The following is a 26,232-nucleotide window of genomic DNA, read 5'->3' as shown; positions in this document are numbered from 1 at the left end:
GGTTCAAAGCACTGTTCTTTTTTTTTTTCTTGGTAGTTTTCATTCTAGCAGTGCGATCGCAGACCAATTTAGACCTGTGACCTCAGGGGAGCACAATTAACTACCCAGCAGGAGAAAAAAATAATCTGCATTTTCCAGAGCTTAAGGACCAGATTTGAGGATCAACACTTTAAAGCATGCCTACATAATTGGCAAAGACATTGTAATAAGTAGGGATCATCTGTACCTAATCTGTCACAGCCCAACACTTCCTGTCACTTGCTGTGTTTCATGCTCGGCTGCCAATGAACCAGCCAGCCTGTGGAGCCTCTGAGCAGATCAAGACCTCGTGGTGACTGCAAGCAAACCCTATTAATCCAGTAATTGTTTTGTTGTTTTTTTTTCAATTTACAAATTACAAATCACATTACTTTAATTAAGCAACTCTATTTTGATGGATGTAATAGTATACAGATAAACACCTAATGTTAAAATGAAATCAGATTAGTGCACAATAGGATAAACTGAGCTCAGTATAATTAAGGTTTCAGATTAGTTTCTGCTTTGCCTCATTATTTCTAATGTATGTTTCAAAATGACGATGAACCTTATCCACCAGGGACTGTAGCCTACTACTCCTGTCAATGGGGAACAAATCCACACTTTTTCATACAAAACAGACATGTTTTGGGACAGTGGGACACCACTGCCCTCTAGTGGGTTGTTTTCATTTCTGAGCACCCATACAGCATTAATCATTTCACCATGCTAAAGAAATAAATGAAGCTAAGCTCAGCTTATTTACAATATCTTTGAGGTATCTACACTCCTATAGAATCATAAATGCTCTGCATTGATTCATAAACTATAAAGGATTTTCTTTGTCAAATATTAATTTACAACTATGAAAAAAAGTGGGTAAGAATAACACACCAAATGCTTAAAGGGTTCTTGTGAATTCCTAGTTTGGGAAGGGAATCATTTGAGTGAAATAAAGAACATAAAGCTTTGGAGTATAGCTATTGATATAAGGCACTGGAAAAGAGTACATTGTGTGTACATTTTTGTTGTCTATTGGTTACTAGTTAAAAAACAATGGTGAGAACTTATTTTCTCAGGCAGCATTGCAGTGTTCATAAAAGCTCAGATCCTTTCAGGGGCTGCTCTCACCAACGGTTACTCTGAGCTGCATCATCTGCATCCAAGATGCGTGGAAGTCTGCCACTTGCTCCCCCCTCCAGGTACCCAGTCCTAACCGTTTGTGCTTCCAGCAATCTCCCTCTGCTCTTGTTAAGATCTGGATTAGGGAGCAATCATTTCCCAGAAATTAGACAAACATAACCTGTTTTTAGCTGACAGATGTAGTAGTTCCTCACCTGAGATGGCTATTAACATCTTGCGTCTGGCTCCGAAAGTAGATACCCCGACTTCTTTCAGGTCCTCATCAGACAGAGTGAGAAATGTTTGGTAGTCAATCTGTGGGAGTAACAGAAAGTTAGATCATGATGATCGTTGGAGTTTAATAAAGGTTTTGGCAGGAGGTCAGATATGAATGTGAACATTCATGTTTGAATCTGCAGTGCTGCATGTGTTCAGGCTGATGAGCTGATTATGAAATGTAATTCTCATAACTCTGCATGTGCCTTACCTCCTGTTGTTCAAACAGATCAATGTATTTGATTAGCCCGAGTTGGCTGAGGAGCTCAGGCAGGTCTTCTGTCATGAGGGGTGATGAGCTCCGCTGACTGCAGGAAGACTCCCCCTTAGTGGAGAAGCAGCAACTGACAGAGTTTTCCACTAGACATCAAAGGGAGACTTTAAGTAATCATAAATCATTGAGCAGATTAAAGATCTAGAAAAACTGAACAAACTTTGAAAGGAGGTGTCACTTACATGACTTGTCGTTTCTGCCTCTGTTCAGCGAGGATGAAAATGCAGAGAAAGAAGCAGGAGGGGGTGTGGAGGAGAAGGGTGGAGATGAGGAGGAGGAGGAAGAAATGAGCTGAGATGTGGATCCACATCTGTCCCTCCAGTTCTCAGAGTCGCTGCCAATGCAAACCTTCCCTGTCTGAGCAGCCCAACACTACATGTACAAAAATATCTGCATTAATGACTCATTTGTGTTACTTCTGCCTTTGTGTCTTCAAGTTACAATGCAATGGGTGTGAATTCTTACAAACAAGACAAACAGTAACTGTGTTTCTTTAGGAATATTTTAATTCTTTTGACCTTTCGTTTTTGGCTTCAGTGGTAATTTAAAAAAAAAACTTTTCAATAATTTCTTTTTTGTAATCTATTAGTTGCATAGGTTTGATTTCTCACCCAGTTCTAAATACATAAATACACACGCCATAATATGTAGATTAAGGTTTTCTAAGAAATTTTGCACAAAATCAACATGGCTTTTTGCCTTCCCACATAATTTCCGACATAATTCTGTAATGCCTTTATTGACTTACAGAATGGTGCAAGGGAATGAAAGTTTTTTAAATGAGCTCCACTGTCTATCAGAAAGCGAGCTAACATTTGCAACCACAATATCATTGAAGGTTACAAAAAGCACATGATTAAGTTACAATTTGGAAAAGAAAACTACAACTATATAAATATTTGCTGCAACGTATACAGGATGTATGGAAGAGGAGTAAGGCCAATAATAAATTACCACTCAATAATACAAAATGGCTATTGATTTCTGACTTTATTCTTGGAATTATTCTCATAAAATTATAAGTAATATTCATTTTGACTGAAGTAATATTCATGGGCTTTGGCAATAGAGTCCTAAATAATTAAACATGTTATTATGAGATTTAAGTCAGAATTCTAAGGATAAATTTACAATTCAATAGCCTTGAATTTTAGAGTGGCTGTTTGTTTTTTTGTTTGTTTTTATGGTCCTGATCCTCTTCCCAAAGAACTGAATGTGTCAACTAAGCCACGCATGATATAAGTCTCTCATCCCCATGATAAGTCTATGTAAACTTACGGTTTGTATTGTAGGTAGCATGTATATTTTTACTATAAATACCTGCCAATAAAGCAGGTTGGACCTGCGGCCTTGTGAAATCGGATTCGATGTAATGGAGCGTCCAAGTTGGCAGCACTTCCTCACACAGAGAGATAAATGCTTCACACTGATACAAGGTGAGGGGAGCAAATGAGACTGAAAGTACAAAAATCTATCTAAAGCGTATGCAATAAAAACATAAAATCAGCATGTCCTCTACTAAAATAAACAACTGGATTGTCTCTAATATATATATATATATATATATATATATATATATATATATATATATATATATATATATATATATATATATATATATATATATATATATATATATATAGATATACACTCACTGTCCAACTGCTCGTTAACGCTTAATTTCTAAGCAGCCAATCACATGGCGGCAACTCAGTGCATTTAGGCATGTAGACATGGTCAAGACAATCTCCTGCAGTTGAAACCGAGCATCAGTATGGGGAAGAAAGGTGATTTGAGTGACTTTGAACGTGGCATGATTGTTGGTGCCAGAAGAGCTGGTCTGAATATTTCAGAAACTGCTGATCTACTGGGATTTTCACGCACAACCATCTCTAGGGTTTACAGAGAATGGTCCGAAAAAGAAAAAACATCCAGTGAGCGGCAGTTCTGTGGGCGGAAATGCCTTGTTGATGCCAGAGGTCAGAGGAGAATGGCCAGACTGGTTCGAGCTGATAGAAGGGCAACAGTGACTCAAATAACCACCAGTTACAACCAAGGTGGGCAGAAGAGCATCTCTGAACGCACAGTACGTCAAACTTTGAGGCAGATGGGCTACAGCAGCAGAAGACCACACCGGGTGCCACTCCTTTCAGCTAAGACCAGGAAACTGAGGCTACCATTTGCACAAGCTCATCGAAATTGGACAATAGAAGATTGGAAAAATGTTGCCTGGTCTGATGAGTCTCGATTTCTGCTGCGACATTCGGATGGTAGGGTCAGAATTTGGCATCTACAACATGAAAGCAAGGATCCATCCTGCCTTGTATCAACGGTTCAGGTTGGTGGTGGTGGTGTCATGGTGTGGGGAATATTTTCTTGGCACTCTTTGGGCCCCTTGGTACCAATTGAGTATCGTTGCAATGCCACAGCCTACCTGAGTATTGTTGCTGACCATGTCCATCCCTTTATGACCACAATGTACCCAACTTCTGATGGCTACTTTCAGCAGGATAATGCGCCATGTCATAAAGCTGGAATCATCTCAGACTGGTTTCTTGAACATGACAATGAGTTCACTGTACTCAAATGGCCTCCACAGTCACCAGATCTCAATCCAATAGAGCATCTTTGGGATGTGGTGGAACGGGAGATTCGCATCATGGATGTGCAGCTGACAAATCTGCGGCAACTGTGTGATGCCATCATGTCAATATGGACCAAACTCCCTGAGGAATGCTTCCAGCACCTTGTTGAATCTATGCCACGAAGAATTGAGGCAGTTCTGAGGGCAAAAGGGGGTCCAGCATGGGGTACCTAATAAAGTGGCCGGTGAGTGTATATAACTCACTATCAGGACAATCTGAAATACAAGAACGTATCATCATTGTATAGTCTTCTTTGGTAGGTATCTTTAAGAGTTTTATCACCAGGGATATCCGACTTTTCATGGTACGGTAAAACTAATGTTGGTGCAGGTGCTGGGCTTTCAGTTAAAACCTGCCAAAAAATCCATTGGGGAAGTGACTTGGCTTTTCTTGTGGGCTTCTTGTTCTAACCAGAAAAGTCCAGAAAGTGCACTCTACATGCAACAGAGTCATGGCAATTTCATCATGAATTCACCTGCAGGCAGTGTGTAAATGTTGCTGCATGTGTAACTTTTATTCTATTATGTAAGAGACTATTGCAAACTGCTAATGTTGCTAAGGCTAAAGCCATTTGATTATACATAGACACTTCAAATTCTCTAGTATACCCTCACAAGAAAAAATGGGATATGGAAAAAAGTCCTCTTATCTATGAAAAATAATTTAACACTAATCTGAAAACTATTTCAGAGGGATTGTATATGTTAAATAACAGGTTAAGACTGTGAAGTTCAAATTGTGAAACAATGCTTTAACAGCACAGTAAATTGAATGTATCTCTATAGAGTTAATCTCTACACCATGTGTCATGGATTTGGTTTTGTTTAAGTTTTCCTTTTAAGTTTTCATTGGTTTTGTTTTCCATTTTGTGTTATTCTAGTTGTTTTCGGTTGCATTTGAGTTCTTATATATTTATTTTTTACCCTCCATTGCCCTCTTTTGTCAGTCTCCTTCTCCTAGCTCCCTTCTAGAATCTTCTTTACACACCTGCTCCCAATCTGCTAATTAGCCTAGTCTTTGTTAGGTCTCCCATTTATACTCCTCCTCTTTATTTACTGTTAGCTGGTTCTTTATCATTTCTTTGTCCTAATGTGTGTTTTCCCTGATGTCTTCTGGATTTTGGTTTTCTGTTTGTGGACCTTTGCATCAGTTGCCACCTTTTGCTTATTAAATCTACAAAAAACGATCTCAGCTTTTGTTTCTGCATTTGGGTCCTCTAGAAACCTCCACACAGCCTGACAACACTAAAGGTATTTCAATAATGTTATATGTTTAAGATTGAGTCTCTTTCCAAGACAAAATAATGGAACTAGGAGTTGCATTTTGATATAATCAAAACTAAAGTTCGTCCAACCGTAGGTTTGGATTTGACTCTCTTTAAATTAACGTTGCACTAAAATAAAGGCACAGAGTTTTATTACGCCTTAATTTAATAAAGTTATCTTATATCTCTGTTTGCACCTGCTGTGGATTGATGTTGGCACTCAGGTAAGGTTTGTAGCATCGCCTGCTGATGCAGCGGAGCTCCTTGATAGCCTCTGCTGGCATAGACTTGGAAAATCCGAGGCCACTCCAAGTATCTGTCGGTGTCCGAACTTCTGTGACCACAGGCTTCTTCTGCATGGCTGTTCACCCAGTATAACGTAAAAGTCAAGTAAGAAAAAAATGAAGAACACTGAGCCAAAGGTAAAACACAGAAGACCATGAATATTTAAATCTATCACCTAAAAATTTTTTTTGCTGTTAAATAATGAAACACAAAAACGATGAATGATTTTCCTATCAGTGGGTGTCATAAACCACAACAGCTCTTCACACAAAGGAAAATATCAACATAATTATAATGGTTGGAACATTATTTGTATGTGTATCTGTGTGAGTAAAGGCCCCATTCATACCCAAACATATGGATGCTCCTAATAACTATGAGGCAGATGGCCCATTCAACCTGCTAATTCATATTCCCATAAAATAACGCAGAGGGAATTTGGTACCATTTGGCAGCAGATCTCGGGATCTCTCATTCGGCATGAAGAATGAAGCATTGCATTTCTTAACTGATGTGTGCAGGTGTGTGTGCATAGTCAGGGGTGACTGGATCCATGTGTGTGGTGTCTGCGTCGTGTATCTTGCTTTTGTGAATTAAGTGGGAGTGCCAATTCCTCTCCATTATAACTTTGGCACAGTGCAGCCTATAAACAGGTCCACTTTATCAGCCATGCTGGCAGTAAGCAACTCTGAAATTAGCTTTCCCTATGAAATAACTGCCTCTGTTTTGATTGGAGTGTTGTCTTCATAAAATGCTAAAGGTAATTTTTTCAGCTTAAGCATATACACTATATTGCCAAAAGTATTTGCTCACCCATCCAAATTATTGGAATCAGGTGTTCCAATCACTTCCATGGCCACAGGTGTATAAATTCAAGCACCTAGGCATGCAGACTGTTTTTACAAACATTTGTGAAAGAATGGGTCGCTCTCAGGAGCTCAGTGAATTCCAGCGTGGAACTGTGATAGGATGCCACCTGTGCAACAAATCCAGTCGTGAAATTTCCTCGCTCCTAAATATTCCACAGTCAACTGTCAGCTGTATTATAAGAAAATGGAAGTGTTTGGGAACGACAGCAACTCAGCCACGAAGAGGTAGGCCACGTAAACTGACGGAGCGGGGTCAGCGGATGCTGACGCGCATAGTGCGAAGAGGTCGCCAACTTTCTGCAGAGTCAATCACTACAGACCTCCAAACTTCATGTGGCCTTCAGATTAGCTCAAGAACAGTGCGCAGAGAGCTTCATGGAATGGGTTTCCATGGTCGAGCAGCTGCATCCAAGCCATACATCACCAAGTGCAATGCAAAGCGTCGGATGCGGTGGTGTAAAGCACGCCGCCACTGGACTCTAGAGCAGTGGAGACGCGTTCTCTGGAGTGACGAATCGCGCTTCTCCATCTGGCAATCTGATGGACGGGTCTGGGTTTGGCGGTTGCCAGGAGAACGGTACTTGTCTGACTGCATTGTGCCAAGTGTAAAGTTTGGTGGAGGGGGGATTATGGTGTGAGGTTGTTTTTCAGGAGCTGGGCTTGGCCCCTTAGTTCCAGTGAAAGGAACTCTGAATGCTTCAGCATACCAAGACATTTTGGACAATTCCATGCTCCCAACTTTGTGGGAACAGTTTGGAGCTGGCCCCTTCCTCTTCCAACATGACTGTGCACCAGTGCACAAAGCAAGGTCCATAAAGACATGGATGACAGAGTCTGGTGTGGATGAACTTGACTGGCCTGCACAGAGTCCTGACCTCAACCCGATAGAACACCTTTGGGATGAATTAGAGCGGAGACTGAGAGCCAGGCCTTCTCGTCCAACATCAGTGTGCGACCTCACAAATGCGCTTCTGGAAGAATGGTCAAAAATTCCCATAAACACACTCCTAAACCTTGTGGACAGCCTTCCCAGAAGAGTTGAAGCTGTTCTAGCTGCAAAGGGTGGACCGACGTCATATTGAACCCTATGGATTAGGAACGGGATGTCACTTAAGCTCATATGTGAGTCAAGGCAGGTGAGCAAATACTTTTGGCAATATAGTATATATATATATATATATATATATATATATATATATATATATATATATATATATATATATATATATATATATATATATATATATATATATATATATATACAAGTTGTATATAATTTATATATATTTATATCCACCTAAAGTAGGGGTCAGCCACCCAAACTGTTCAAAGAGCCATATTGAACCAAAAAAAAAAAAAAACTACGAAAAATGCCTTATGTCTGATTACTGCAGTGTCACAATGTTTTTTGATGATTCATTGCAAGACACTATGTCCTAGCTGTGTGATATTTAAAAAAAGATATAAAGTACTGTATCTGCTTTGTCAATATTTTTACTGTACTTACTTATTCTCTAAAGCTCGTGAGATAAAGTATGATTGATTCAATGTTTGATTAAAATTTTAACGTTCTTCATTTTGATGAAATTACAGTACGTCCAGTGAGTAAAGCAGCCAAAAATGTTGATTAAGTAAGAGTAGCACAACTTCATGGATTAAAGGAATAGTACACCCAAAACATGATTAGCCTTCATTTTCTACTCACCCCCATGCTGAACAACACCCTGAAATACTTTTTTGATATCTCAAATGCATCTGGAGATCTGGGAGGCTTCTTGCTGTCTGCTGACATTCAAATAATGGAGGTCTATGGCACCCGAGGCAGAAAGGTCCATAAAAGTCCACAAAAAACGTGTCAATATTCCTCCATACTGCTCGTCCAATGTATTCCAAGTGTCCTGAGTGGGTAGCGTCCATAATTTACTCGAAACAAAGTAATTTAGAATGTTTTTAGAGCATAAACAGTAGTGTATAGGATTTCCTAAAAGCGCGTTCACGAGTCTACGGAAACCGCGGCAGACCAAACCAGATGAAAGTGCGCATTCAGCTCGGCAAAGAACTCATGCTCTTCCTCAACACTGAAGTCCTCAGACATTTTTCTTTCGTTGTTTCTTTCTTTGCACAGGTAAACAGCACATTTCTTCTTCTATGCTTGCATTATCGGCAGAGCAGACGCTGAATGCGCACTTTCATCTGGTTTGGTCTGCCGCGGTTTCCGTAGACTCGTGAACGCATACATTGGACGAGCAGTATGGAGGAATATTGACACGTTTTTTGTAGACTTTTATGGACCTTTCTGCCTCGGGCGCAATAGACCTCCATTATTTGAATGTTAGCAGACAGCAAGAAGCCTCCCAGATCTCCAGATGCATTTGAGATATCAAAAAAGTACTCCAGAGTGTTGTTCAGCATGGGGGTGAGTAGAAAATGAAGGCTTATCATGTTTTGGGTGTACTATTCCTTTAATGTTCAGCATTACTGTACTGATCATTAACTATCCCGTTGGATACCCAAAAATCTCTTTAACTGGTAAATGCACCTAACTAAAGTTTTACCAGCTTACGCTGACAAAAACTGTCTTCGGTGTGGAAGTTGTAACGGTGGGACAAAGGATTTAAAGTTGGGTATTTTCAGTATTATTGAGTTGTATTTTGAGTTTTTATTTTTTGTTATATTAAGCAAGTGTTATGCAACACTGTTGAAAATGTGAAATGTTGCTGACTGCCACAGTTAAGGACTGTTTTTGCCTTTTTAGCTCTCTGATGTCATAAAGTTTGGTAGATTAGGGAAATGTCAGCTGAGGTTAGGGTTTGCATGTTTTTGAGGATTTAGCGGGAAGATTTTTTGCAATAACTAATGCTAGCTTAGCTAACCATAAGTATTGATAATATAAAATGATAATACATTCCCAAATGTTTAAAATGAGTAAAATCCATTTTTTACAGAGGTTCTTCTCTCACACATGGAGTATTGCCTGATTTGTTTGGGCAGATCTGTAAACAATGTTTTAATTCTATACGGAAGAGCTAAAAAATGTTTTAGAGAAATATAAACAAAATAATTAAACCTTGAAAAGCACTAACCTCTTGTTGCCAGCAGTTTCTTCTTTTCATAGTCAAAATTCTACAAAGAAAACAGCAAATAAATAAGATAAAAAATGCGTGAAATTGATTTTTTCCCCCTTGGCTTCTCTGGGATAGACAGCAGGAACCTAATTTACTGGAGAAATGAGCACTGTGTTGCTTCCTGCTGTTGTGACAGTAAACTTGTTAATCCTCCACAATGTAACATTTAGAGGAGAGATGACAAACAAGAGTGGAAGGAAGCAAACACAAAAATCAATCCTCAAATCAAATTCCAGGCTGATCAAGGATGGAAAAGCCAATACATGTCTTAACAGCCTGGATGAAATGTTTCTGCCATTTTCTGTTTATTTCGTCAACATCTGTTGGCATAAAAAGGCCTAATCTCTTTCATCCTTGGTACCACAGGGCTGAAAGAAATTGATTGCTGGTCCACAGAGAATTAGGCCACTCATAACCAAGTTGCTGTGGAAAATAGGGTTCAGTTTCTGTTTTTCCTCACCTCAGCCTTTGATGAGTCAGCGTGAACATTTTGAGCCTGAGGAGCATCTCTCCTCAGGCTGTTCCTCCGTTCACTCAGCCCTCCCTCTGGGCCCAACAACCTGTCACATTCAGGACACACACACTTGGTGAGATGGGGGAAACATATGCAACATCTAAAGGCTTGCTTTTCTTACACAATGTATTGCCCAAGTTTTCCTGCCATTTGATAAACCAAAATAAAATTAGACAATTGTGAAGCAAAAGGGAAATGACACATTGCTGGGTTTCAAAATTCTTTAGATATATTTTTTTAGAAATTCATTCATTTTTTTCAGGCTTTTACTCTGAAAGGCAAAGAAAGAAGTCAAGTACAACTTTCCTTTAAAGGTAAAAACACAGAAATATTTAAGTGAATGCCTAGGATTAACATTCAGCTGGAAAGCAAAACTCTCACAGTTGTTTTGCCCTGTATGTATGTATGTATGTATGTATGTATGTATGTATGTATGTATGTATGTATGTATGTATGTATGTATGTATGTATGTATGTATGTATGTATGTATGTATGTATGTATGTATGTATGTATGTATGTATGTATGTATGTATGTATGTATGTAGGCGTGTAATTGTTTGTGTGTGTGTGTATGTATGTATGTATGTATGTATGTAGGCGTGTAATTGTATGTATGTATGTATGTATGTATGTATGTATGTATGTATGTATGTATGTATGTATGTATGTATGTATGTATGTATGTATGTATGTATGTATGTATGTATGTATGTATGTATGTATGTATGTATGTATGTATGTATGTATGTATGTATGTATGTATGTATGTATGTATGTATGTATGTATGTATGTATGTATGTATGTATGTATGTATGTATGTATGTATGTATGTATGTATGTATAAGAACCACCATCTACATTTTAAAAGATTCAATACTACTGTTTACACTGAAGAAAAGCAGACCCACAGTACGATGCTGCCTGGATGATTTATGTTTCCAGGTATTTCAAAAACTTCAGCTTAACTAAAAAAAAGTCCCTTGTCATATTTGTTATATCATTGCTTGTAGCAAACTGCAACTGGTGATTCTTTAAGCTTATTTTAGTTGATGGCTTTCGTCTTTATGGTGGACAGAGTTGCAGCGAGCCCAAATAATAGCTGCCCTTTTGACAGATTCTCCTACCTGAGCTGTTGATCTCTACAGTTTTTCCAAAGTTAATATCAGCCTTTTCACTGATTTCTGAATATTTCCCCCCTGTCATGGTGTGTCAGTTTAGGTAAGTGACCATGTCCTGGTGCATTTACAGTTGTCCCATACTCGTCCCCTTCTCAGGGGACGAGTATGGGAGTATCTCTAGGTTGAATATTGATCTGGTAGATCTCAAAAGCTTGGGATAATGTATAAAATCTGATTTCTGCTCTCAACTTCCCAGCAACTTTATCACTGATGTTTATATTCTCTAATTCTTATAGGCCTTACAGGATAGCTGTAGAGTAAATGACCCACAGCTTTACTTGTTAGTTGACTTCTGAAAGCAGTTACTGTGGGAATACTAGACTTTCTTTGTGGGTATCAGAGTAAGAGGAGGCATATCCAAATAAAAAACATAATATGTGTCTGAAGATTTAGCAAAAATAGAATTTTACTCACTGATTAGTAGGACTCTCAGTCTCTGAACTTACCTTTCTCAGGTGTTTTTATCTGAGACTGTGTGGTTATATTATATTAATGCCACAGTGGGTCAAATAACTCCTTTCATTGATGATTCAAAGTCCGTCTACATGCAACATCTTTGTTTGCAGAAGGTTGACCCTTTAATCCTTATTCTGTCATCTAATCTCAAAGCAATACTGAGGATTATATAAAACAGATTCTGGAAGAATACAGATTAGTTCTCACCTGTATGTCAGTGCCTGTCCTGTGGAATGGCGTCTTCCCTGGCTGTGGGTTTTGCTGATTTCTGGACCTTGGAGACTCCCCCTCCTACCATTTAGACCCACCCTACTAATGTTGTTTACTCCCTCACACACCTCGGATGAGGACATCCTCACTACCTTGATGCTCTCTTCCTCTGATTGATCTGAATGATATTCATTCTCAAGGATCTATGGCAAAAAGGTAGAAACACATTTGAAGTTCTTTGGAGATTGCTGCATGTGTTTTGTTTGTATTAAAAACACACCTTTTCCAGCTGGCGACTGTCTGTTCCCTTAGAGCCTGTTCTGCCCTCATCGTTTGGAGAAGTGAGGCCTGGTGGAGGTGAAGGGTGGGGCTTAATACCAGTCAGGGCCTCTGTAGTTTGAGTAGGTGCTGAGCCTAATAATGAAGGTAAGATGCATGGATAGTGCATTATTTCAGTGTGGCTAGGCTATGGCGATGCAAAAAATTCTGTGTGTGTGTATTATAATAACTATTGAGTTATTATCCCATCTCCTAAGAAAAAATATTGTATTTTTAAAGGAAATAATTCATCTTTGACTCTGCATCTTTTACTTATCTAGGACCAAGTTGCTGGGGCAGAAGTCTCTGCAGAGATTTTTGGATGACCCTCTTAACAGATACCTCACCCAGAAGAGCTGGAGGAGGTGTCCTTGCATAGAGATGCTCCAGGGCGACCCGAGAGACATATTCTTTTAGCTTGGACATCAGAGATTGCCTTAGAGCCACTTCTTCACATCGAGAGGAGTCAGCTGAGGTGGCTTGGTTATCTCTTCCAGTGGTCCCACCATGGCATCGTCTGTGCATGACTGCAGCGTCACATCAATCTCTCTGTCTATCTCCTACTCCATTCTGTCCTCACACATGGACAGGATCGCAAGATACTTGAACTCCTTCACCTAAGGCAGGGACTCCCCTCCAACCTGAAAAGGGTAAGCTACCTTTTTCTGGTTGAGAAACATGGACTTAGACTTGGGGGAGCTAATCTTCACCCCAGCCGCTTTGTACCCGGCTTTGTACCGCCCCCAGCATAGTCTTGGCAGGACTGAGCCTGCAGAACCACATAATCAAATGTTGATCCACTGGGCAAACTCCCATGAGCCATTAAGCACAGTAATTTCTCAAAGTTTCTTAAAATTATGGCTGGACAACTTGACATATGTATGTAAACTCACCCTGTTCAGAGAGATGTAGCTGCTGTAGTAAAAGGTCGAGCCAATAGTTTGCCAGCCCACCACCAGGGGAGATGAGATCAGGGTTTGCTGTGTTTATGTTTGCAGTGTCGCAGGAATCGAGTCCTAGGAGCAGACGACGGGCTTCATAAATGCAGGTGATGTCCCTTTCCAGACCCTTCACCACCGCCGACTGATAAATATACATCAACACAGGTTTTGTTTAACCATCAGTATTGGATCCACAGCAGGAGATGGATCTAATACAGTGCATGAATCAACATCAGTTTATAAATTTTAAAGTGTAGGGAATTCATAAAAGTTATTTTGAATTTAAAAAAAATCCTTGCAGAATAAAGAGACACAAGACCCAAATTCTTGTCTGAATGTAGGTTTGAAGAGGTGGAGCTGAGAGCCAACAAACCCACTGAATTAATTTGTTCCATTATTTTTAATCGTGTCTCATGCAAAATAGAGCATATTCACTTGGATGAATCTCACCTTGCTGGTCTGTTTCACTTTGGGCTTGACACTAATGAAGACTCCAAGGTTTTGCATCATCTGAGTCAGCTTGCAAGGATTTTCCTCCCCATCTTCACGCATGTCAAACATCAAACAAACTGGCAGGCAATCCTATGTGTACACGCATGTACAGTATATTGTAGTAAATAAAGAGAAAAAACAGAAAGAATAGTGATTATCTGGGGACTGTTGCAGAAGAAAGATGACAGAATCTACAAAAGACAGGTGCGCATGTGTACCATGAGCTGCTGCCGAGCTAGAAACACTCCGTCAGTGCTGCCCTGAATGAGGAGTGAAGGGGGACTTTGAGGAGCATTAAGGTCTGGCAGGATGATCTGAGTCTGGGTTTTGTGCATAAGGCTCAGAAAGTTTGCACCACTCTGTCCCAGTAGGAAGAGATGCTGCTGAGCAGTGACATCCAGCTGGCTGCTCACTATCCCACTTTGGGCCTCTGAACCAAGCAGGAGCTCCATCAGGATGAACGTCGCCTTCTGTCATAGGGAGTTTTATATATATATGCACAAAAGTTACTTAATATGGGCATTTAAGCATTAATAAAATGTTTGAACTGTGTTCTCGGTGAAAGTAACCTTGACGGCAGCTGAGTTTCCCTGCAGTCCCCAAACGGTGCAGGAGTTTCCATAAAATTGTGTCTGGGTTTGAGGTATTGGTGGCACAGCCCTGAAGCTCACACTGACTCCCAAGGTTTGCGCCACCTGCTGGATAAGGGGAGAGCCTGCATCTGGGAGAGCCTGGGGTACCAAGCTGGTTGGTAGGTCAAAGGTTAGTGACAGCGGCTGGAGGTCCTATAGTGTAATAAGGAGAAACAAAAAGGCTTCAATCCAAGAAAGACACACTGCAGTATTATTTGCTCCTGCTGTTTTATTGATGGCTGTATTGATCTTTATATCTTGCGAAGAACTAATTGTGGAAATAAACGAAGTCCCCACTCAGATTAACAACTTACTCTTATCCTCCTTCTGGCTTCTTCCACCCCTTCTATAGGTCCAGCTATAGAGACCTAATAAAGACAAAACAGAAAATATTTTTATGCTGTAGTTATCTTTATCCTGTTTACCAGCGTTTGGTTCCTCATTTACAGTCATGTTTTATAAAATGGAATATGCTTTTATGAGGCTATTTTGTCAGATTGTATGAGACATTATTTTTAGAAAACTCACTTTTATGTTAAAAAAAATGTTTTTCTCTGGTCTGTGTTTTCATTATCCATAATGTAAAAAAAACAATTATTATGTTTAATTTCCTGCAGAGTTACTGAAATAAATGCACTTTTCAATTATATTCTAATTTGTTGAATAACTCTACAGGATTTTAACCTGGTTGCTCTTTTCTCCTGCCGCGTTGTGACGATTGGAGTCAGGGAAGTGGATGTGACAGGACGTGGCCTCCATCACCTTCTTTATGTTTCCACCACCTTTTCCAATGACGTGGGAATGCTCCGTAAAGGCTACGTCCATCTTCAGAGTCACCTTGTTTACCTGTTGTTCACAAAAACCAAGGTCTGCATACTGTACTCACATTTGGGGGAGACAGTATGGGAATTTTGTTTTGGCTACAAATTAAACAATGTTTTAGATTGAGGACAGCTGCATTTGCATCAAAAACATTACAATCACTAACAAGCAAAGTGAATAACACTGCGTATCCCTTTGGCACCTTATAGTGAGTGGGACACGCAGGTATTAAGTGAACATGTTTTCCTTAGATTAAGTGTGTCAGAAGGACTAATGAGTCATCAGAAATGCTTTGAGAAAGTTTAATAAGGGTCAAACTGTAATGACAGGGTAAGCTTGTGGGAAGTGTAAATGTCACAGTATCTAGCAGCCAGGTTGCAGAATACTGTGACAGATATTGTAATATATACCACCCAGAAGTACTTTTCTGTACAGAGATATTTTCTGTATACTCATAGATGGGTCTCTGCTGTTACCAAATTAAATAATTTGTCACAATTTTTGAAAAGGTTTCCTTTTTTTAATTGCAGGAATTTAAAGTTCAGTGGCTTTGGCCACTTTTCTTCATGGCAAACGGCAATTAATCCTATAGATTAGGATAGTCAGTGGTTCACACTTTTTATTTTGATGCGCAAGACTGCAAATTAAATGTATTCATTTCTATTCTGCTGGTTCTCATTTTAATGATTAAAGTAGATTTTCTAATTCATTTTTATACCAAAAATCATGAAATGAATGTCAAAGAAAAAAAAATTTCTCAATAAGGTTCCTTCGTCAGGTTTAAAATACAAGGAAAGAAATATAACCTACATATAATTATAACCAAATTCACAACCAAATGAGGGCAAGTATGCAGATATTATGAGGTTTAAGGTGTTCAGCTGTATCTTTTCTTAATCTTTTGTCACTTGGTCAAACATACAGCTACTGCTACCTTACAATGCTGAGGAAATGAATGAAACTTCTCATATAAAAGTGCCAAAACACTCAGCATATCACTAATCACTGCATTTGAAGCTGTGTAGCTAGACAGCATCCAAGGTGGCTATTCTGACCTCTGTTCTCTTTTACAACTGCTGAAAAAAAAAATGCATATGCAATGTAATGGAATAGAACAGAAAGGAACAATAAGGAAGACAGTCAAGTCTGATATATAACATTTGTCTTGCTTTGCATGGATGGCTTGGTGGATGTGCCTTTCTTACCTGGGGAATATGTGGCCCCAGAAGGAACAATGGGAAGAATTCAAGCTGATATAGGCAATAGGATGCTTTGGGTAATGCTCTCCTGGGAAAGCTTAGATCCTTCCATGACAGTATTACTTACCTTAGTGAGGCCTGTATTAGTGCTTTTTCAGATAGTACTACCATATAATTACAGTGATTGAGGCTCATACACTTTGTCTTAAAGTACAACAACAGGCCTACAGGGGTCCAGGTAAGTCTATTCAATGGTGAGTCTTTCTTTTAGCTGCAAAATCACAGCAGGTGGACATACTGTTATGTCTCATCTGGGTTTATCTCATTTGCACACTGTCACCAGGTCTTACCTTGGGTTCCAGCACTTCTAGAATCTTCTTTTTAGCTTCCATCACATTAGCTCTCTTCCCTTCCACCTTCACATGGGGGTCTAGTTGAAAAAAAAATAAATAAATGTCTGAAACATTTTCTTGTAACCTTATAAATGATTACAATGGAAAACAAAGAGGAAACGCTAAATTGCTGGTTTGAATAGAATATAAAGACTTTCGCACCTTTTTTTGACTTGGCACCAATCTTGAGCTTGGATGGCCATTTCACCTGAGTGCTAGTTTCTCTCATTACCTGTGAGAGATTACACAAGAAGCATAGCAGACACTCATTGTATGCACAATTAGGAAGCCCGCCTACACTCCGTCACACAGACACACAGAAGACCGCTATGTTCCGACGATACAAAGGGGCATTTGCATTTCAAAGGCTGCAATTATCAGCTCCATAAAACAGGTAAAGACTGAATGCCGAGTTTAAAGCAAATATTGAGACTCGATATTTTCAGCAATCTGTGAACTGGAGCATTTTATGGTTAAGATAATAAAAGCTTTGCGAGGAAGGATGACTCACTCGTTCGAAAAACTTTTCTCCTGTCTCCCCTCCTTGTTCTGGAGCTGAAAAAACCAAGACATTCAAATTAGATTTAGGATTTATTTAACAATCACCTAAAAAAAAATGTACTTGTTTATGAAACAAGATATTTAGCCTTTTCCTTCCACTTAATTCAATCAGTTTAGACAAAACTCTGTTTACACAGACAGCTTATTTCAGTATTTATATATATATATATGTATATATATATATATATATATATATATACATATATATATATATATATATATATATATATATATATATATATATATATAGATAGATAGATAGATAGATAGATAGATAGATAGATAGATAGATAGATAGATAGATAGATAGATAGATAGATAGATAGATAGATAGATAGATAGATAGATAGATAGATAGATAAGTAGATAGATAGATATATATAATTTTTATTGGGATTATATGAAATTGTTTAGAGTAAATTACATTTTCACTTTTCTTTGGCTACAAAACCCACAAAACTGAATTATCTGAATGGACATTTAAAAACAAATCATTCTTTGCAATCAAGTTACATTTTATGTTTTACACTTTTTAAAAAGCAGAGTTAATGAAATTGGCAATCATAATATAGATTTTGAACATCTTGAAATCAGATGGGTTGAGGTTTTATAGCACTGAAAAACTATGGTGAAATAGCTGGCATCTTTTGTTGTCCTGTTCACAAGGCAACTTTTCAGTATAACATAAAGTGTTGAAACTTTGCCAAGTAAGGGGAACAAGAGGTGGCTGGAAACATATCCAAATTTAAAAGGGAATCATTCCATGGTGACATTTACAGGATTCAAGTGGAGCCTCAGAAACAGCCTCCTTCCCTCCCCTTGCCATCGCTATGGGTAACACAGGCAGGAATGGAGGAATGGCAAGAGAACAGAGCAAGAAAGAGGCACATCAGAAAGACAACCACACATCAACTTGAAGACAGATGATCACACTAATGCGTTGATATAAAGATCTACCAATAATAATAAAAATATATATATTGTGAAACAAAAACACTAATTAATTCAGAGGGAACTGCAATGTGACAGAAATGGAGGAAAAGACATCATTCACAGCCGAGCCAGAGCTACAAAAACAGTCACAAACAATCCAAGCTGCAAACGCATTAAAAACAAGCGACAGTTATTTGAGCTGAATTGGTTTAAGAGCTGCACCATCATGAGCAAACATAATCTCCAGCAGCTGTACACAAGTCATAGAGTTTCCCCAGTGACGTGAGGGAGGCATTTGTCATAAAGCTGCCCAGAGGCAATAACTAACAGCGGCAGTTACCTCTACTTCCCAGTCAGAGAGGATAAAAGGCGAAAAGGGGCTTCTGAATGCGTACGTCAACACAGGTCATAAATCACAAAGCTACAGCAACAGGAGTTTAATACATTGACGTTAGTGATGGCAACAAGAAGCAGCCGAAGGCAGTGACAGACACTGGTTCAGGTAGATAACAGAGGCCAACCCACAGGAGGACAGGGATAGGCATCATAGGGGGAAACCTGTGTCTCATGAGAAGATTTAAAAACTATAACAGAACCGAGCTTGCCATCTCACTCACCATACAGCATGTTTTCTAGCTTCTTTCTGTCAATCCGGAATCTCTCCTCCACCCACTCTGGATCCAATCTTTGCCCTCTGGCATCCTCCCCAGCACATCTTCCTCCTTCCTTTTCATCTTCCTCATCCTCCTTTTCCTCTCTGCGATCAGTCTTCGCTGTGTCTAGTTCTAAGCTACTATCCAGTTCAGGCTGCTGGGGCTGTGCAATGGCCAAAGAAACTGAGCCACTCTTCTCCATGATGTTGGTGGTAGCTGTAGCAGGACTTAGCCCTTGTCAGTGTTTGTGCATGTGTGTGACCAAGGAGACAGCTAGGGTGAGAGAAAAAGGGGGGAAAGGGGTCTGAATTAAGCAACCCCCCCACCCCACCCCTTGCCTTTTCTTTAGCCAGCCGCCTCCTTTATCTTAATTTAGTAGACAAATCTCAGTCTTTCTCAAGCCTTTCAAGCCGTAGAAGGCATTTGGGAACTTGCCATACCTTTAATTGCAAGGGTGCTTAAAAAATAAAAATAACTTCCTTTAACTACTTGATAACTCTCCTTTAAAATAGACAGCTATATAATCATTCAGTTCTCTATGGATCTAAAGTAACCCAAAGTTCAGTCCCACAAAGGATTGTATGTATTCTGAAGTCCCATCTTCACAGCAGCACACACAGCTAACAAAACAAACAGGTCACCCAGCAAATCACTGCCCCACTGCTGTTGTCTGCATGAACCGCTTCAAAACAGAGAGCTTCAAATCTTAGAGGTCTGAATGAAAAAGTAAAAAAAAGAGTAATACCCTGAAGTTTAATTATTGGTTTTTCAAGTTAGAATATAAACTTAAACAGGAATGCAATCATTTCCAAATGTGTTGCAGTGAAAAATCTGGAAAGCGTGTCATGTATTGGTGCACAGCCCACTTTACTCTGATTTAAAAAAAAAAAAAATAGAAGTTATATTTGGAGAGGTTTGAGGGCCTAATCTGACTCAGTTGGAACAATTGTGCAGAGATCAGTAAAAGGTTTAAAATGTGCTGGTGGAGACACTCCACAACATTTTTGTGGTATTTATTCCTGCAAACAGCTTTACAAAGTACTAAAAACACAAAACAAAAGTTTTCAGAGTCATTATTTGGAAGAGATGAAAAATATAAGAAAATGTAAAAAGTTAAGTAGTATAAATATTAAAGCCAATGTAAATTATATTTCCAATGAAAAGATATTTACACATACTTTGTCAGGACACTCTAACAGTGGTGGATGAAGTACTCAACAGTAGTACTTGAATGAAAGTATTGATACTCATAGTCAAATTATATTCAACTGCTATAAGTAACTCGGTCAAACATCTAATCAAGTTAAAGTATTGAAGTACTCTTTTTCAAAAAGAAACTACAACTCATCCTACTGAGTAACTCAGCCACATAGCAACAATTCACGCCTTAAAATGTATAAACTACAAATAATATCTGCCCTGAGTTTCTCACATTTGTGGAACGTCTTGCAAATCTGTAAAACAGTAGTGTCCAGATTCAGTCCTTAGGGCTGCTATCTTAGATGTTGAAAATGTATTTTAAAAAAGAAAAACAGCAACAGCAGATTAAAAAGCTAAGCAGAGCCAAAAGTAACAAGCAACTAGCAGCTTCCAAAAATGTAATGGAGTAGAAAGTACAATATTTGACTTTGAAATGTAGTGAAGTGAGAGTCTTAAGTGCAACCCCTAAAAAAGATACTCAAGTAAAGATACTTAGAAAAAGTACCTAAATACAATAATCAAGTAAATGTTCTTTGCTACTTTCCACCACTGCACTCTAATAACAGTGATTTTAAATGTCAATCTCTTACTTTCTTAAGTTGGGTCGGGAACAAAAATAATCAATTCTCAAGATGATTTTATTAGAGAGAAAGGTGTATGATGTGTGTTTTTACATTTACTCCCACAACCAAAATCAATCAGTTGAAAGGCAGTTAGTACAGGCAGTGAATGACAGAAGGTGTTGGAGACCTGCAGTTTAGCCACTTTGTTGAAATTGCCCTATTTAGCTTCCTGCTTGCTGAGCTCCTCTTGCTTAAAGGGTCAGACTGATCTTACCAGGCAGGTAAATGACGCAAAATAGCACTGCTCAAAAACTGCTGTTTTTCTGTTGAGTCCTAAATTTAACTTTTCCATCGGCCATATGGACCCCAGCATATTATACAATATACATGTTATACATTTTAAATTTAAAGCACAAGCTTTTTATTATGATTTGCTCAAATGTTATGTTACACATCAACATTAAGTAAATAATAGGGATAGATTTTTATATATATATATATATATATATATATATATATATATATATATATATATATATATATATATATATATATATATATATATATATATATATATATATATATATATATATATTAACAGTTTACACAAAGATCTTGAAGGTATGTTCAGCATTTTTTATTATTTCATTTGCTCTGATGTTGCACAGTAAAAATCAGAGTAATGAACCTGCTGCAATAAACTAGGGCATCCTGTGGGGAAAAAAAATCTGTTCTAAGTTGTTATGTCTTGCTGCAGCTCCCCCTGGAGGAAGCAGTCAAAGGGACTCACAGATGTACAAATGGATGCTGTGGTTAAGTCTGATGGAGGGAAAGTGTATGGCGTAAAAAATAAAAAATAAAAACAAAAATACTTTTATACCCCTAAATTTATAATATTCACTTTTGAAAGATATTTTGATCCTACTGAATCTACCCACTTTATCCTGCAAGATAAAAAAAATAAAATAAATACTGAGGTTAACAGTTTTCATACTGCAAATGTGTCTGGGAAAAAGTCATGGTTTTCAAGCCATGCTGTTTGTCAAGTTACTTTGTAGTTGGAAATGAAAATCAGTCATGAGTCTGCTGGAGAACAGGGTATGAAAAACATCAAAACAATACTTTAAAAACAGCTAGTACCCTTGAGTATCCCTGCTGCTGTATAACTGTAAAAATGTTCTGACTCAGACACAAGCTAAAGTGAGAGCAAAAACAAATGGCTAAATAAGCTAGTCTCTGGAGGGAGTCATTTTTCAGCTCTGCCTGATGTTTTCCATAACGCTTTGACAAATAAAGCCTCTGGCAGACGAGTAAACAGCTTCTGGCAGAGCAAAGACCCTGCTAACATTACATTCTACTGCAGGCAATTCGCCCGAGGAGGAAGTGAAAGACCCGATGATTGTGTCACCATGACAACAGGGCAAAGAGTGAATCAGTTGGATCTGACATCACGGGTGCATATGTCCTCCTTTGTTGCCCCTTTGTGGCCCCTTGTTTTGTTCAGACCCATCTGACTGGTTCCAGTAAGGCATGAAGACTGCGTCAAATGATTAAAAAGAAAAAAAACAAAACAACAACTGTTAAAGTTTAGGGTTACTGCAGAATTAATCAGACAGCTTTTACTTACACTTACAGCTCAATGCTCTTTTTAGCTGTCAGGATAATCTTTGGAAATCAGTGCATCATGAGGATCAGTAAGTCTGCAGATTAGGAAGCATGAAGACCCTCAAACCCAAAATGAGTTCCATGACTTTCTTTACAGACAATGCTACAAATAGATGATAGGTTCTTTCACTGTTTAATAGATTATACATCTTTCAAATGCTGAAAAGGTTGGGATGTTATAAAGAAATGGAATTGAAATACGTATTATACCTTTTTATGTGTCAGTTTGGAAGTGAAGGTTAAGGCTACATTTAGCCATCAGCCAGCATGTTGAGGCATTTATTTTCTTGTAATTTTGTAATTATTGACTAGAATGCTATAATATTGGAAGGGTATCAAACGTATCCCAGATACAAGTGACCAAAATAAGTTTTCTCCGTAGTGTGTCTGGGCTCTCCCTTAGAGATAGGGTGAGGAGCTCAGTCATCCAGGGAGGACTCAGAGTAGAGGCTGTGCTCCTCCATGTTGAGAGGAGCCAGTTGAGGTGGCTGGGGCATCTGTTTAGGATACCTTCTGGACGCCTCCCTGGTGAGGTGTTCCCAGCACGTCCCACCGGGAGGAGGCCCAGAGGGAGACCCAGGAGACGCTGGAGGGGCTATGTTTCTCCGGTGGCCTGGGAACGCCATGGGATTCCCCCAGAGGAGCTGGCCCAGGTGACTGGGGAGTGAGACATCTGGGCCAAAAAACTGAAGCTGCTACCTCCGTGACCCGACCCTGAGTAAGTAGAAGAGGATGGATCGGTTTCAAGTGTTTTAGCCATATTTTTACTGAACTCTAAATGCTTGACCCTCAGTCTTGTGGTTATATCACACAAGGACTTCTAATGATCATAAAAAGATCTTTTCAGATTAAGACATCAATATTTTGGTGGTTGAACTGTAAAGTGCCTTGAGATAACATGTGTTGTGAATTTGGCGCTATATAAATAAACTGAATTGAATTTTTATTTTCATTATTTGTTGAAAATATTACAGGAAATTCATTAAATGAACACATTAGATGCATAACGGACTGATGTTCGTCCTATAGCACTAGTTATTAGCCTACTATTCTATAGTTTTTTTTTTATGTTTTTAAATGTACAGTTATATAATTTTTCACTTGCCTAATTGTCTTTGTTTTCTTTTTAATATTTAACAGTTCTTGGAAAAGCTATAAGTAAAGAATTTATTATTTATCTATGTCTTTTGTATTTTTTTTTATAACTGTTTGCTTTGACTCCAATCTGAATACATGCCAAAGAGAGCAAACATTACATTTGCTTAACGGTTCATTTCTATGTACTCTCTGATCATTAAAAGTAAGAAATAAAAACAAGAAAACATTCAATGCTTTTTTTCAGTCTTACAAGTATATATATAGATTTATATATAAGTTATTTAAATATATTCTATATATTTTCATTCCAGTCCATCTGATATTTTTAGAAGGTTAAAAAAAGGCTCCATCCTTAATTGAATGAGCATCTTAAGAATAAGTAAAAGGGATGTGCTTGCATCTATAACCATCACTGCACCCAACAAACTTAAAATGTGTTCAATTCAAGATTATTTCCTTCCTCAGTCATTTTAAATACCATGCTGCTGACATCTTGCACATCTTTATTGTTGCTGCTATTTCTAACCTTAATTACTAAGTTTATTGGCTATTTATCCTTCTTTTACTGACTACTGATTTATTTATATTCGAAACATTACTGTACGGTATTTGTACTTTTATATTTCACCTTTTTTCACTTTATTTTGTTATTTATTTTTTTATGAATACACTTTTTAATGTCTATACCATCTGAGAGTCTTATTTTGTCTGTCGCTTTGCTGATGTTATAACTAAATTTCCCCATTTTGGAGAAATAAAGGGATTTTCTATTCTATTCTAATTACTTACAGCTAGCTTGATTTAAACTTTTTTTTCTTCCTGTTATAATTTGGTTATAATTCATGGAGGGAGTATTACAGATTATATGGACACTGCATGTAAGTAGAACAGGAAAGGAAAGACAGGAAAAACGAGAAAAGATGAAAGAAAGAGGAAATATAAGGGAGAAAATTATTTTAAAAAATCCTTACAACTTCTTTTGTCATGCACTTTTAAGCATACAAAGTAGAAAAAGAATTTAAAGATCTTCATGCAGCTTCAGAGAATTAAAGGAAGAAACTCTGCAAAGTGTTATTGTGCTCTAGTAAACCGATTTCCTGACTACACAGGAAAAAAGAAAAATCTAGATAAGTCATTTTTTCTTAAAATAAATGCATTTGTTCTTGGATTGAGGAGATAAAAGAGACACTTTGCCAATGGAACAAGACAATTTGCATTTAAAATAAGAAAACACAATTGCATTGTCTTATTTCAAGTGCATTTTATCTAAATATCTTGTTTTAGGAGTAAAAATACTCATTCAATTGGCAAATCATCTCTTTTATCTACTCAAATTAAGGGTAATTACACTTAATTTAAGAAATTTTTACTTATTACTAGATTGTTTTTCCAGTAATTCGTACGGAAGAGGATTAGGGCCACTGAAAAAATAAAAAAAGGTTTGCTAATCTTTAAATTTTATTTCAGTATATGAGGGAAAAAAAATGGATTCTGACTTTTTTTTCTCAGAATTCTGACTTTAATCTTAGAATTCTGACTTTTTTTCTCAGAATTCTGACTTTTTTCTCAGAAAGAATTTCGGATCTTAATGTAGATGGGCACCATGAAGAAAGAGATGTTGGAGCACTCAGCTTCACTGACAAATATGTGAGTTGGTTTGGAGGGCCAGTAACACATTGGTGGAAAATGACGGAATTAGGTGACTTTTTATGTGCTCGAGGGGTCGCCTATGATGATATTTCATTAGTGGAAAGCAGAAGGGGATTAAAACAACAGAGCTAGTTTAGTCTTTAAAACAGACATGACAGGCTTGATGCTAACATGCTTGGTAGCTGTCAGAATTCTGAGATTAAAGTCAGAAATCTGACTTTTTTCTCATATTATACTGCAATAAAATTTAAAAATCTTAACTTTTTTTTTCAGTGGCTCTAATCCTCTTCCGTAAAATTGCAGCGGGTTTAAATAAGAATCCGTGTATAATCCGTGTATCATTCGTTCTTTCTATTTTCAATTGCCAATCAAAAAACAAAAAATCAAAAATTGACTGGTTATTTTGTTTTTTGTTTTTTATCGTTAAACCAAAAACGAAAAAAGGATTGGTTTTTCATATTTCAATTCTAAGCTCAGATCAAGAATACGAAATGGAAAAACGGACTGGACAGAATCCGTGTATCATTCGTTCTTTCTATTTTCAATTGCCAATCAAAAAACAAAAAATAAAAAATTGACTGGTTATTTTGTTTTTTATCGTTAAACCAAAAACGAAAAAAGGATTGGTTTTTCATATTTCAATTCTAAGCTCAGATCAAGAATACGAAATGGAAAAACGGACAGCAACGCAGAATTTGATTTTAATATTTAATCGGTACAGTTTACATGACCCGGAAGTTTGGTGGAGCGTTAGCTAAAAAAAACAATTGGCTTACTCCCACCACGTTCGATCAAACTGCACCAGATAAGGCAGTCGGACCTATCAGCCATGGACAGTTACGTTTTATTTCGAGGATCCAAGCGTGTGACTCTT

The 26,232-nt window shown here is 38.0% G+C and overlaps 1 protein-coding gene across 1 annotated transcript; it reads right to left on the bottom strand.

Annotated features, from left to right (window-relative positions):
- bicc2 (bicaudal C homolog 2) lies at positions 1-19,448 on the bottom strand. The gene is made up of 19 exons (XM_038296553.1): positions 19,147-19,448; positions 17,547-17,590; positions 17,198-17,267; positions 16,994-17,073; positions 15,307-15,468; positions 14,937-14,990; positions 14,560-14,775; positions 14,209-14,460; positions 13,949-14,080; positions 13,451-13,640; positions 12,520-12,653; positions 12,237-12,442; positions 10,339-10,438; positions 9,837-9,876; positions 5,797-5,960; positions 1,873-2,062; positions 1,628-1,776; positions 1,356-1,455; positions 1-1,276 (listed from the first exon to the last, which is right to left on the bottom strand). The coding sequence occupies exons 1-19, from the start codon at positions 19,382-19,384 to the stop codon at positions 1,146-1,148; spliced, it is 2,652 nt and encodes an 883-aa protein (XP_038152481.1). The 5' UTR covers positions 19,385-19,448; the 3' UTR covers positions 1-1,145.
- Positions 19,449-26,232: the final 6,784 nt, after the last annotated feature.

This window comes from Cyprinodon tularosa, unplaced genomic scaffold (genome assembly GCF_016077235.1).
Source record: "Cyprinodon tularosa strain WSP-4 unplaced genomic scaffold, ASM1607723v1 ctg371, whole genome shotgun sequence".
NCBI lineage: Eukaryota > Metazoa > Chordata > Actinopteri > Cyprinodontiformes > Cyprinodontidae > Cyprinodon > Cyprinodon tularosa.
This window is presented reverse-complemented; position numbering and strand designations above follow the sequence as displayed.

Coding starts and splice junctions, on each gene's coding strand:
- bicc2 (XM_038296553.1), bottom strand. CDS start 19,384: ATGGAGAAGAGTGGCTCAGTTTCTTTGGCCATTGCACAGCCCCAGCAG. Junction 14,461..14,559: donor GAAACTCAGCTGCCGTCAAG/GTTACTTTCACC, acceptor TCCCTATGACAG/AAGGCGACGTTCATCCTGAT. Junction 5,961..9,836: donor GAAACTGCTGGCAACAAGAG/GTTAGTGCTTTT, acceptor CTGGGTGAACAG/CCATGCAGAAGAAGCCTGTG.